Raw genomic sequence first — 13800 nt, 5'->3', positions numbered from 1 at the left:
GAGGAGGATATGCTGATTAGAGGAACAGTATACCATGCTGTGCTTGGCTGAGTTGTTTTGTGCAAACAATAGCAATATAAGCCCTTTTTAAAAATAAAAAAATAACATAATTCAGGCCAAAGACCAGACCTAGACGGCATTTATCAAGCTCTTTTGTAGCGTTACTGACCACTCAAAGCACTTCACGCTATAAGCAATCTACACAGTGCTTCGCTCTATACACTTAAGTGCTTTGTTTCACATCTAAACCTATGGGCAATTTAGAAACACCAATTAACCCCGCATGAAGGTCTCTTTAATGTAGAAGGAAACCCAGGCAGGCACAGGCAGAACATTTAACTCACACAGAAAGACTTCTGGAAAGACCTGTTGTCTTTATGCTGGTGCTCCTGTGATCTTTATACCTTTGGCAAAATAAAAAGAGGACTTGTATTGATTGTATGTCTCTGTCGGATCGTTTTCTTCATCACAAATAATGAAATCAGACAGTAGGATTTTAAAACAGTAGCCAATGGTTAATATTATAAACATTATTGGCTCCTGATTCACTCTACTTTATAAGATCTAATTAATATAGAATACTATTTATAATCAATTCACCCTCTATACATAACTAATGCTGAGCTTTGATTAGCTGATTCATTAATCAGAGTTTTCTTAGTGCTTGTCCGTTCACCTTCCTCCATCTTTCATCTGAGGGAGATATGTAGTCCATTTATCCCCAGCTGTATTTATTCTAACTCTCGATTATAAATCACCAAGCAAAGCTTTATTACTTATGCACTTAGGGGTAATAAAGCATTAATTGGTTATCCTGGGAATAAAGAAACAAATGGAACAGTTAATCAGCTAATATGAAAATAATAGTCTCAAGGATGTGATCAATTCTGCAAAAAAAGAATGTACTCCAGGGCACTGAATAAGCTGTATGTTACTACCGGTAACTGAAAAGGCCAGCCGATGTGATGCAATATGACTGTAATGAATTGCCAAATGTTGGGAAAGTATGCAAAAAAAAATGTTATCAAAGTTTTCTGAGATTCATAGCTGCCTATCTGTGTCTCCTTTTTAGCTTTAAAGCAAGATGATTAACTCACAGTGTGAATGGCCCTTTAGATCTTTACAATAGGCAACTGCTTTTTCCGCTTTTAGTACCAGATGCAGCACAGACACTAACATGTTTACAAATGGCTCATTAGGACTCCTGCATAAATATAAAGTGTCTCTCTAAATGGGTTTATGTTGCCTACCATTAAGTCAGGAGCGTAATCAGATGGGGAATTTTCTGCAGCGCCACAGACATCAATCAGTCCAGCGCAAAACTTTAAAGTGTGCGGTTTTCTCGTGCTCTTCACAAACTTCACCATTTTCTGTATCCCCTGACATATATTTACATCAACTGGGCAATATATTCCCACGACAAGATAGCCTGTCATTCTCCCTCATTTCGTTTTCATACATCATGTACAAAGCCTACCAGCAGAGCCGATGTGGCTTCACCTGTCCCTTAGCCTTCACCTGTGTTCCCCTGTAGTTAAAACGCCTGCGTGTCCGCCCTCTGGACTGTTTTCTCTGAGTACTGCAGCATCACCAAACCGGCTATAAATCACATTGCATTATCACCGCGCCGTGCTTTGCCTCTCGCTGTGCCCGCCCACCGCACGGCTTCGATTGGCCTGTGCAGGTCCTTGGTCGGCCTCTCTGAGCGGGACATCGGCGCAATCGTAAATCCCGCCTCCTGCTTCGGGATCGGTGATTGGAAGAAGGGGTTTTCTGCTAACTGTCAGTCAGGCTCTTTTCTTTTCGTGAGTCTCGCATTCAGTGCTGCTGCCTGCGACGCGCTGAGTGCGGAGCGAGGAGACGCGCTGCATACCAACAGAGACATACGGAGAAGGCTAATTTTTGGCCAGGACGCACACAGACCCCATCCCGCTCTGTGCCAAAAACAAATTTATATCTGGTCATTGGACAGTTTACATTTTAACCTTTCTTCTCATGCATTTTCTGAAATATTTTTTCTGTCCTTCAGTGAACTAAAAAGCCAATCAAGTGTCTGGGATATTTGTTCTTTCTGCTGTATTTTTTTTCTGGTTGAGGGATTCTGCTCCGAAGAAGATAAACAGCCCTACCCACCCCTCTCTCTCCAACGGGAGTCACCAAAAGGAAAAGTCAAGACTGATGTTTTCATCCACTCACATGTAGAAGCGTTTGGACTATTACTGTTGACACTCGTTCACTGGGTCTTTGTTTTAATATATATATATTTATATATATTTAATCAGATTTCCCGCAACTGCACCCTAAGGGAGGAATACCGAGACATTTGGCTGCAAAAAAGGGAAAAAAAAAAAACAAGCATAAAATCAATCAGAACTCCATCATGGGCTGCCCCCTCTTGCGGAACGTGTTTGCTGCTCTGATTCTGGTTCTGCTGTCTAAAGGTAAGTTCCTTATGAGCTACTTTATTGATGTGCTGACGGTTCTGTGCTGCTGCGCCTCTACGCATGCATCTTTCATTTTCTGAAAAGCGGTTGTGGAGGTGAATACTAATGACGATGATGAGGAGGGGGGTGTTCTACCTGCTTGTGAATCACGCGTGTCTGCCGTGTACTACGCTCCAGCCTTCTATTTGCTTACACACGGAGATGTAGAGAAATGCTGTGTGTGTTTTTGTGCGGGCGCACACCAGTATGCGCGTACACGTGAGCGCAGCGCCAGGTTCATCTCTAAGCCAACCTCGTGGTTGAGTGTATAAGCACGAGTGATGCATATTAAGATGTTTACTACGGAAAGAATTGACTCGCATCCGCGGTCTTCTGTTAACATTCCTTTACGTGGCATGGACTGCCCGGTACCCCCGCGCGCACGACGCAGCATCAGTGCGGGTGGGGGTTGTGAAGTTAACGTGAGTAAGGGTAGTAGCAATGCAGAGACTCGGGAGATAGCCTGTGTTTTGTTCTCTCACTTCAAAACCAAGGCCGAGAGACACAGAGGGCTACATGTTGAAGGATGGACAGTTGGGAAGGCTTAGGGTTTCCAATATGCGCTCGCTGGGTAGTCAAGCTTTAATTCCCTGTTTTATTACTGCTATAAAACATCCTCCCAACAGCTCTACAAAAGAGACAAACACACTTCATTCATCTCCTCTGAAATTCCTCCACTTAAAACTGTTTAGTCCTCAGATAACTTTCACAGCCCACATGATGTGGAGGGTATTTAGGCTTCTTTATTATGAGGAACACAGACTTGAGTGCTGATTTTCAAAAGTCTTCTAATATCTTCCTCTAATAATCTCTCCATGCTATGGGATGTCCCACCATATATTAACCTGTGCAGCGGATTCTCACCATGCACTGTAATTTCCCCCTGCCCATCCATCATGGAAAAAACACACACAAACACGCACATACACATGAGCACACAAATATACACACCTGGCTCAATTAGTCCTGCCTTAGTCCTGTGGGAAATCAGTATATAAATAAATTACTCTGGCCCTTAATAACAATAATTGATGTGTCAGTGCAATAAGATGTGAGGTTAACAACCTGCAGATGCAGACGGGCCCAAGCCCCCTTCGCCTGGGCTCCTTGTGGGCAGGAGAGCCCAACTGGTCATGGTTGGCTTGACACAACAAGCCCCTTCTCCACACCAGGCAGCGAGCAGACGGACTGCCCTGCAGGATGTACACAGCACACAAACACAATAGGCTCAGCACCTCACAAAACGAGCCCTGCAATCCCATTGAGTCTCGTTTCAGTTTTAAGCCGTTTGCGTTTGGACCCATGGGTTTTGTGATGTGAAGGTGTGACCGATAATTTAAGCCACAGTTGCGGAATGATTGAGTATTGATGGGAATTGTGCACACCAGATTCGTCTTGGAGAGAGTTCCTGCCTGCTCCTATGAGTTTCTGTAGGTCCACAGTGTGTCCATCTTTTGAGGTAAAGAGCATGCATTATAAAGGAAGAACAAGACTGTTAAAAGGGCACCGTTCCCTGGTTGATAAATCATGCAGCAGTGGAATAATCTTTTGAATCTGTGCCCCTGACATTCAAGCAAGTGTCGTGTGCGTGGTTTAAATGGTTAACCAAAACTGTTTAGTAGATTTGTTATTTCCTGTGAGTTTTTATTTCCTGTTTAATGATGTACAAGATGAAAATCTCTAAATGGTTGTACAGCTTTTACGGTATGTTATTCATTTGAAGACATTTCTTCCTCTGGAGATATTTCATCCCCTTATTAATACTCATTTAGTCATTCATATCATGAATGACCAACATTTTTAAGAGAGCGGCATTGTACTTCACAGTGCCATACCAACCAGGTCAACAAAGGTCTTTTCTGTGCTGCATAACACCATTAGGCTATTCAATGGTTTCCTACTGGCTTGGCGTGTGAATGCACAAACCTCTCCATGGGTGTTGCAGCCAGACCCTGGCTTGACATCATATCTTTCTCTTCCTCATTAATTTTCTCTTTTTTCTTAAAATGCATGAGTACCATTAGGCTAGAATGGTGGATGGCCACTCATATGTGCAGTAAAATACCTGCATATTTCTTGCACAAAAGCTGCCTGCAATTACTCCAAAACTGTTTCATCAGTGAACCAGGCCAGTGATGAAAGATTAAGGCTGGAGTCGATCTCCACACACCTCCACACAAAATTAAACAATTTACCCTCTGTTCAGATGATTTCTGTTATGACAGAAACCTGAAATATCTAATAATGAGAATAACAGCCTCGCTGATTCAGTGAAAAGTGAAGATGACAAGAGAAATTGCTCCAGCTTAAAGGTCACAGCAGAGGACATTTAAGGTTATTTCAAAGGATATTATGTTAATGCTGTATTTGGATGTTAAAAGAGTTCTACCTTACAGACATGGATCGGCTCCATTGCAAGAAATTCAACTTTGACAATATACTGAATACAAAACATAGTAAGTTACTAACGTTTAAATAGCCCAACAGATGGATTTTCCCACCAACATGATAGAGGTCGTTGTAAGAGGAAGTGTGCAGGGCAGGAACACAGGTGAAAACAAGTGGGGTCGCTTTGTAGCCCGCCATCCTTATTGTTTCAGCAACATATGGGGGCCAAGTGGGGTCAATGCACATTGCACATGTTAGCACGTAAGCACCTCCTTCTTCCCTGTCTCCTCTCCCTCTCTCTCGCTCACTCTCTCTCTCTCTCTCTCTCACACACACACACACACACACACACACACACACACACACACACACACACACACACACACACACACACACACACATTCAACTGGATCACCAGTCTTGGCTTGGAGATGAAGAGAAGGGAGATGCCAGCATCAACAGATGCCTAGTGCTCCTATTCTGGAGGGGTCTCTGCTTTTTCTCCCTCCCTTTGAAATCCACGGTCTCTCTGTGCTGTTGTTCTCCATGTTTGGCTTACAAATGGTTTGCCATTTTGGCAGGTTTTATGTATCTGCAAATGTTGGAGTAAGAGGGCCTGGATTTGGGCTGAAGAGCTTTGGGGACTAAGGTTGGAGGTATAACCAGCCTTGAGAGGGCCTGTGGTCTGAATATTTTCCCTGAAGGTTTTGCTTTTTTATTTTGCTCGATGTTGTGTGGTCGACTTTAGTGCAGAGCATTGAGCGTCATAAACGGAATAATTTCCTCACATGTAGTGAAGCAGATCAGACCTAAAGAACACTCAGCTGTGACTGGGGCGGCTGTGGCTCAGGAGGTAGAGTGGGGCGTCTACCATTTGGAGGGTCAGATGTTTGCTCCCTGGCTCCTTCAGTCTGCACATTAAAGTATCCCTGGGCAAGATACCGAATCAGGAGTTGCCCCTGTTTGTTGCTTTGCTTTTTTTCAAACCTCATATTAAAAAAGTGGAATAGAGGGGAGAATAAAGTTGAGATTTTTCCAGTCTTAAAGTACAAGAAGAATTTTGCAAATGTACCAAATGTTATTACTTCTGACTTAAGACAGTGTGAAATCACTTGAATTGTCTAAATTAAATACTACCACCAGAAATGAAATGGCTATTGTAACTTTACTTGAATTGTGAATGCAGCACAATGAATTATGATTCATGGCAACCACTAGCAGTATTTGTATTGAATCAAGGTTTTAAGGATGCATCTCAGGGACTGTAAAATGCAACCAGTTCATTTTAATCTTTATTGTCTGCAGTAGGGAGCCTCTGCTTCCGGCATACAAGAACAGAACACTCCAAAGTTGATTGTTGGGTGCATAAAACAGATTAAAAGTGCAGTTGCGGTAGCAATAGTATTAAATGACCAAAAGACCAAAACAGAAAATGACTTCTGCTGTGTTGGTTCTTGTTGCCTTACTGTGTGAGGTTTTCCAGCCGTTTTCCAGCATATCCAATTAGTTTATCAGGGATGAATAACCCCTCAAGCAATGACCGTTTGATCTGTCGTGCTGAAGCTGAAATCTGCGTCTCATAGAGTTTGAAGCTATCTGAGGTCATGGGTTCAAGTCCTTTGAGGATGGTTACCTAGAGTACTGGTGTGGTTGGTAGTTGGGTTCAGCATCACCTTACTGCCCTTGAGATTGTTCCTGTCGGTCATGATTAACACTTTCATGGGCCTCACATATTGGTTTGGCAGGATTGGCAATTACATGTGATGTCAGTGTTATAAATAATAATTACTGCGAGGTTTGTTTACACTTATATTTATAGTTAAAATATAGGATATGGAGTTCAGCGTAATGGAAAGTAACCAGACTGCTTTCAACCTGGGACACGTGGTTATACAGACTAAAATTACCACTGTAATTCATTTTGTTACAACCTCCCCTCATCTTCCTCTTCTCCCACTCCCAGCCTGAATATGAACTTTATTGTTGGTTTCTCAGTGTTATGAATCCTTATGTTTTATTTATTCCAAGTGAAGGATCATTCAAAAGGTAGCTGAGTGGGTGTATAAGCAGTAGTAAGCAGTGGCTTGCGTATTCATGTGGACTTGTGCCCACAGAGGGACATATGGACTATTGAACATATGTGTGCACACACCGTGGAATAGTCCCTTTACTCGGGCCATTGGGAAGATGAATTTCAGCAATTTTCCCACTAAAGGTGTTAGCAGTAAAATCAATGGAAAGCCAGTGAAAACGTGACATCTTTTCATATACATCAGTGTGTCTATTAATAACTCTCAATGTTCTTCTCAATAGCATTCACATAGAGAAATCAAATAAGTCTCTGAACAGTGCAAATTTCTTCCATTTGGGCCACGAGACTTCAGTCCACAGTGCAGATTTAGCTATCTGCAGGGAAAAGGAGAAACACGAAACAGATGTTTTCTTGTTTGGTTATGTGGAGATGTTATACATTTAGGAGGAATGAATACTGTTGGAAACAGAGAAAGAGAATAGCTTGTGATTTTCTTGCCTCTATTCCGCTTCCTTCTAGTCTTTTTTTGTGCCACAGAGTTAGTGTCACTGGAAACACAATTCAGATTAGTGCAGGCGGCTTGTCCTCAGGGAGCCGGGAGGGACGAGGGTCCCGCTTTTCTCCCTGTCCTCATTACCAAAAGACAAGGAGCTCGCCGGCAAATCAATGGAAAAGGCTTAGGCACTAATGCAGGCCATGTCTGGCGATGGGACTTAGCTTTGTGTGCGTTTTTGTGCCTCGGTGTGTTCATGTCCCATTTTGTGTGTGTGTGAAAGTTTAATCATTTGTGCTACAACAGAAGGCTGGAGAAAAACATTAGTTTCAAACGACTGCTGAATTGCTCGCTGTTGGAATAACCTCAAAAGTCCTGGTTAACTGCGCTGATATTTACCATGGGGGCGTATGATAGCACAGAAGCCCTTTAATTATGCAGAGATAACGTAAGATTCATCTGTGAATCCATTTAGTCCAGTATTAACGCCGTTCCCATTGCAATTATAATGGCTCCGGGCATTGTTGCCATGGCTACTACTACTACTTCAATAGCCAGCAGTTGTGTACAACTTCCTTTACACAGTCAAAAAAAAAAAAGTGGAAAAAAAGAGCAGCACCTTGGTCTTTCCCATCAACAGCCCCCTGCAGTGTATGTTGGTATAAAAATATGTGGAACGATCCACGTGTCTCACCGCTCAATCTGTTCTTGCTCTGCTTGATGCGGCTGTCTGTCTGTTGTTCTTGCATTTGCCTTCATCCCTCGCGTGTCCTATTTTGTTTACACAGGTAAAACTACTGGGTGCAACAAATGCTAAATAATGGTTTTATGTTGTGGATTTTCAGCCGCGCTGCTGCCTCTGACATCTCGTGGCGCTGGAGGTGTTCCCGGGTCTGCGCGAAGGGGAAGGGAGAGTAAGAAGGAAGGGGGAGAAATAAATAAAACTGAGGAAAACAGATCAATAAATATTTCAGCAGCTGCTCCCTTCACAGACTTCTCCTGAAGCCATAAGAGATGGAAAGAGAGACAGGGAATGGGGAGGGATGGATAAAGTGGAAGAAAGACAGGGGGAGAACAGGGGTAATTGTGTTCCAGACACTCATTCGCAGTGAATGAGAAAGATGGAGAGTGAACGAGAGCAACAAAAAATGGGGATAATTGTGTCCCAGACTTTTATAGACAGAGAGAAGAGGCATGAGTGAGGGGTGGAGAAGCGACACAGGGCGTGCTAACGAGCACCACATACCAACATTGTCTTCCATGGGAACAAAAAAAGCCATCTGAGAGCAAGAGAGAGAGAGAGCTCCCAGACTTTGGCACTCTATAATAGTGACTATAATAGTAAGAGTCTCTCTCTTCCTGACTTTCACGTAATTTTAATTCCTGTCAGGAGTTAGCAGCAAACCGTGTGGGTGTTTGCAGTTTGTGCAGCGAGTATCTCTAAATGATAATGAGCCGGTCAACAGCTGAGACGGCCAACATGTTGCTCCGAATCAGGCGTGGCCACTGTCATTGTCACTGTGCACCCACTCATCATGAAGTCCTGGTGCCCAGGATGCATATTACATGCAGCTTTCGGCGCACGTAATGTATGTTTAATGCCGAGAGCAGAAAAGGAGAGGAAAAAGACAGAGGGAGCTTATGAGGATGGACAGGCCAGAGAGATAGAGGAGTTATGAAAAAATGATTGAAGGAGGGCTGTTGGGAGGGAGCAGAGAGACAGATGGTGTGAGGGAGGAAGGGGAGGAGGAATTCAAAGACCCGCAACAGGCAGTGATCGAGATGGATTGATTCTGCAGCCAGATGATTAGGTGGAATAAAAAACATGGCAGGTTTATCCTGCCAATGAAAACTGTGTTTGGGTGATATTGCTGTGAGTGGGAGCAGTAAAATTGTTTCAGGGTCACTCGTTGTGTGATATTGCAGCATTAAGGAGCTGGTGCTAATGCGATATGCCACTGATTAGGGAGTCATTCCAGTGAGGCAGCACACCTCTAATAAGACGCTCATGCAGTGTGCCCACATAATAACAAGTGGATTGGTGCTTGTCAAGAATCCAGACTACATAAAATATCATATTTAGATAGCCTTTTAAGTTGCCAACATAGCAATCAAATGTCAGCGCTACGTGTTTCGTTGTTGCTGTTTGGAAAGCTACATAATTAGGAAAACAAATCATGTTGATGCCCAGTTGCAGACAGTACTTGGTGCCATCCACCCAAGCTTGCGCTGCTATTTAGAGACATGCCACAATTCTCTTGTAGTTTGCGGCTGGCATGTGGCTCTGGCTCCAGCTGTGAAGGTGCCGGTGGGATTTCTTGTATTAAAGTGTCTATGTTAGCATGACATACTGACAGTAAAGACTCAGTTAGCCAGAATTTCACTAAGGATTTGTCTGTGACAGCCCATAAATTGTCTTGCAGGAAATGTTCCACAGCGTCTGATTCCTTTCTCCAAGCACAGTGTGTTTGATGCTTAAAAATTGCTGCAAAATCATTTTCAATCAGAAGATTAAAGAAAATACCGTATTCGTGATATCGTGGTCCTATTGTGTTAATTGGGATGTTAGGTGAGATTTCATTAAACATTCGTGCACTATAGAATCTTAATTGGGTTTGGGAGAAGAGGCTTCCTGTATTATTGTGTTATGATATTTCACTAATTAAACATGGAGTTGGATAACACTAAAAGCCCTTGCAGCTTTTCCCAGTTTTTGTAATGCACTGAGCGAAATTCCATTAGTGTTTGGACCAGCATCGGAACAAATAGGGGCACATTTTCCGACTCTGATTATTTAAGTCATTTCAAGGATATAGCATGCTTTTAAATTGCGCTTCAATCACATTTTTCTTCCTGTATTTACTGAGGGATGCGGATGAATAGGGCTTACCTAATTTGTTGTGTAATATCATTCCTGGGGTGCCACTGTGAAGAATCAGCTTCTTTTTAACATTTCAAGGCTGTGCTACAACCCTTGTCAATTACTTTATTTCTTGTCTTCTGTGCTTTAAGAATGAATATTAAATATATAAAGGGTTTTGCCCAAATTATGCTCAGTGCAATATTTAATATGATTCTGGGGACGCAAATAAAATTCTCCTATCTTCCCGTCCTCATTTGGTTGCTGTTCACTCCTAGTTGCAGCAGTTATTGCAAAAGTAGAGCACACGGAGATGTATCAATAAAAATGATTGCCAGAGCCTGTCATCCAAAGTCTACTGAGTTAATATAATGTTTGATATGCAGATTAAATATAGTGCTTGAAGCCACACATAGCTTTAAAATTCAAGTTTTTTAGCAACTCTCCCTTTAGAAATGACTTTGTGAAATCGTTTTGTCACAGCACCAAAACATCTCACTCTCTTCCCATCAAGGGGGCACAGGCTGTATCGATGTGACCTTTATCCGGCCAGCAGACCTTCAGTTCCATTAAGAAATAATGAAGGTGTCAGAAAAGGGCAATTAGCTGCTTAATGTTGGGCAACAGTACTCTAATACAACATAGTGTTTTTGCTGACAAGTCAATATCTATCTGACAACAAGCACTGTATTTTAGGACAGACTAAAATCTTATTGGAATAGCTGGCATTTGAGAAATGACTTGGATGAAATGGGCTTCTATGCCTCTTTAAGAAGAAGGCTATTTCTGCTGCGGTAGGTTGGAAAAACAACTATTATAGACTTTGTGATAATGTGATGATGAGATGCAAACAAAAGAAAATGTGGGAAGCATCAAGACAAACGCACGCAGACGCGCGTACACCTTTGCAAAACAACAAAACAAATTTAGTATCAGGGTGTTATCAAAGCGAGACCCATAGTATTGAAGAATAAGATATTCGGATATCTGAACGGCTGGAAATAAAAAGAAACCCTTATTATGCCTCATGCTGGCCTGTTTACTGTAAATATCTGCTTGATCAAACCTTCAGTTAGCTTTGTTTGTTATTTTGAGTTTGACATCTGTAATCAGAATTGATCCGTATGCTACAGGGAGGCAGCTAAATCAGACATGACAAATGCAGGGCAGACAGTGCAGGTGCTTTCTCAATCAGGCCGACGTGATTGATCCTCTCTTGAATCCATCATGATCAAGCTTTATTGACATCGGGCTTCTATTAAGATTTCTTTTGACAGTAGAGAGAAAAGAAAGATGGCAGCTTATCACAAATGAAAAAAAAAGTTTGAGTAAAAGATTGTATTTCACTTCAGCTCTACAGAGCATTTATAAAGCCCCCAAAAATGTTGAAGGACTTGTTCTAGTGCTATTGATTTTCCTTTAATTAGATTTTTTTTCTTTTTTTACGATCAGAGCAGTTTTGTGTGCTGAATTAATGTGAGTTATGATGGTGAGACCACACTTGTGTTAAGGCGCTGACTTCATACATGCAGAATTCTGGATGTAACTGAAACATAAACATTTGGTATAGAGCTGAGAACATGATTCACTTGAGAAAATCAGATTGATATCATGTACTCAATAAGAAGCACTTTTGCCAATGTCCATCATTTAATGCCTCATTTCTGCTCCCTGAATCACAGCAAAGCTTTTATTCTAAAAATGTCTGTTGTCAGCGTTTTGACAATAGAGTTTGATGTAGCGCGATGATTTTTTTTTCTTCCCCCCCTCCTTAAAGATGGGACTTCTAAATGAGCAAAGATTCCCTTTCATATGAGTGTGCTGCACGGGCTGAAAGCAGAGATGGCACAACAGAAGCTGTCAAGCCATATAGACTAAATGGCTTTGAAATGCTGCCTCTTTGAAACTGCAACATTTCAATTCAGAGGACAGCAATTATGCAGTCAAACGTGGAAGTGGATAGAATTGCATTACAGTAGCGCCACATTTAATATAATGTAAAACCCAGCCAGTTTGTGCTTCACAAGTTATGCTTTAGTACTTAGCCTGGGGGACCCCGCAGCCCTTCTAACTCTGCCCGCACTGCCAGAGCCCGCTCTCATCTCGTACTTAAAGACACGAGTGCATAACCTAAGGACATCTGCTTGCCTTTTCTCAGGTTCCTTTGTTTCTGCAGGGATGCGGACATATGTGATAAAAGTACCATCAGCGTTGTTAAGCTGTCTGCTCTTATTACCTGGGGAACACCACATCTTCACAACCGCTAATAAAAGCTGTCCCACCCTTGCTGTGGGGCCCCGGTAACATACTCCCTTTGCAGCAAGCTTAATGAGATATTAATTACTTTATTCATGCCATGTTCGGTCCAACAAAGAGAGATATATCCATTGGTGAATATACTCCCCTGGCGGGCTGTTCACCTTAAATGGTAATATGGCTTTTTTCAATATCACAGTAGTACAAATAGTTTTAGAAAAGCTATACACAGATGGGCGACAAGTCAATGGAAAACCAAGCAGCAATGTCGTACTAGGTCTCGGGCCTCCATGTACCTCTATAACGGCTTTCAGCTTTTCTTTTAGTGTGTGATCTCTGAATCCTTTGATGATTATGGAAATTATGTGATTCATATGCTGTGACCTTTGCAGTCACAACATCTCAACACAATTGAAAACCTGTGGGAGATTTTGGACTGACATATCAGATCGCACTCTTTAACCATCATCCTAGATGAGAACACTCCCGTCTGGATAGAAATGTTTCATCATGTAATAAAGGTGATCCCTCAGAACAACCTGGTATTGATTTGCAGTGAATCTTCCCTCTAGCTGGACACGAGGACCTCAGACCTGCCAGAAAGTACCCCCCCCCCCTCCCCACCCCACAGAATAATAATGCCACTTTCATGGCAGAAGACAAGAGTTTAGGTTTTTCCTTAACTTTGTTAGTCGTCTTCTTCATTATTGTGGCACATTTATGTAAAATTGGCAGTTCCCAACTATGCTATTAAAATTATAATCAGGATGTTTTGTTAAGTAGTTTAGTTTCTTTACACAAATTTTTTTTGTAAACAATAGCACAGCACCAACATACAGGTTTGACCAAATTGTACAAATAGGACATCCATGCTATGATCTCAGTCTCTAGTTTCTTTATGAAGCACTTTTCACAGGCATGTAGTCACAAAGCGATGTGCGACAAAATAGAATAAAATAAATAAAAGAAGCAGGAAGAGACACAATAAAAAAGTAGGCCTATAACAGACGAGTACAGTTAGTAGCAATTCAAAACCAAGACATGGAATAAAACAGAATAAAAGGAAATTGATCATTTAAAAAGCAGTCAACAGAAAGCTCGGTTGAACAAAAAAGTTTTTTATCTGTTTCTTAAAGGAGTCCTTAGAATCAGCTAAATGTAGCTGTATTGGGAGACTATTCGAAAATGCTGGTGCCAGTGTGTGAAAGACTCTGCCTTTCCCCCAAGTCTTCAATCTAGTATAAAGAACAACTAACAAATTCTGAGCCTGCAATTGAAGAGTACAAGC

The 13800-nt window shown here is 41.9% G+C and overlaps 1 protein-coding gene across 1 annotated transcript in view; it reads left to right on the top strand.

Annotated features, from left to right (window-relative positions):
* Positions 1-1681: 1681 nt before the first annotated feature.
* iglon5 (IgLON family member 5) overlaps positions 1682-13800 on the top strand; it is a 112978-nt gene continuing 100859 nt past the window's right edge. The window contains exon 1 of the mRNA XM_082551414.1: positions 1682-2441. Within this exon, the coding sequence (XP_082407540.1) occupies positions 2381-2441 (61 nt within the window). The 5' untranslated portion in view covers positions 1682-2380. The remainder of the gene's footprint in view (positions 2442-13800) is intronic.

Source organism: Aulonocara stuartgranti, assembly GCF_965226115.1.
Source record: "Aulonocara stuartgranti genome assembly, chromosome: 11".
NCBI lineage: Eukaryota > Metazoa > Chordata > Actinopteri > Cichliformes > Cichlidae > Aulonocara > Aulonocara stuartgranti.
The sequence above is the reverse complement of the archived record's forward strand: the minus strand, read 5'-3'. Positions and strand labels throughout refer to the sequence as shown.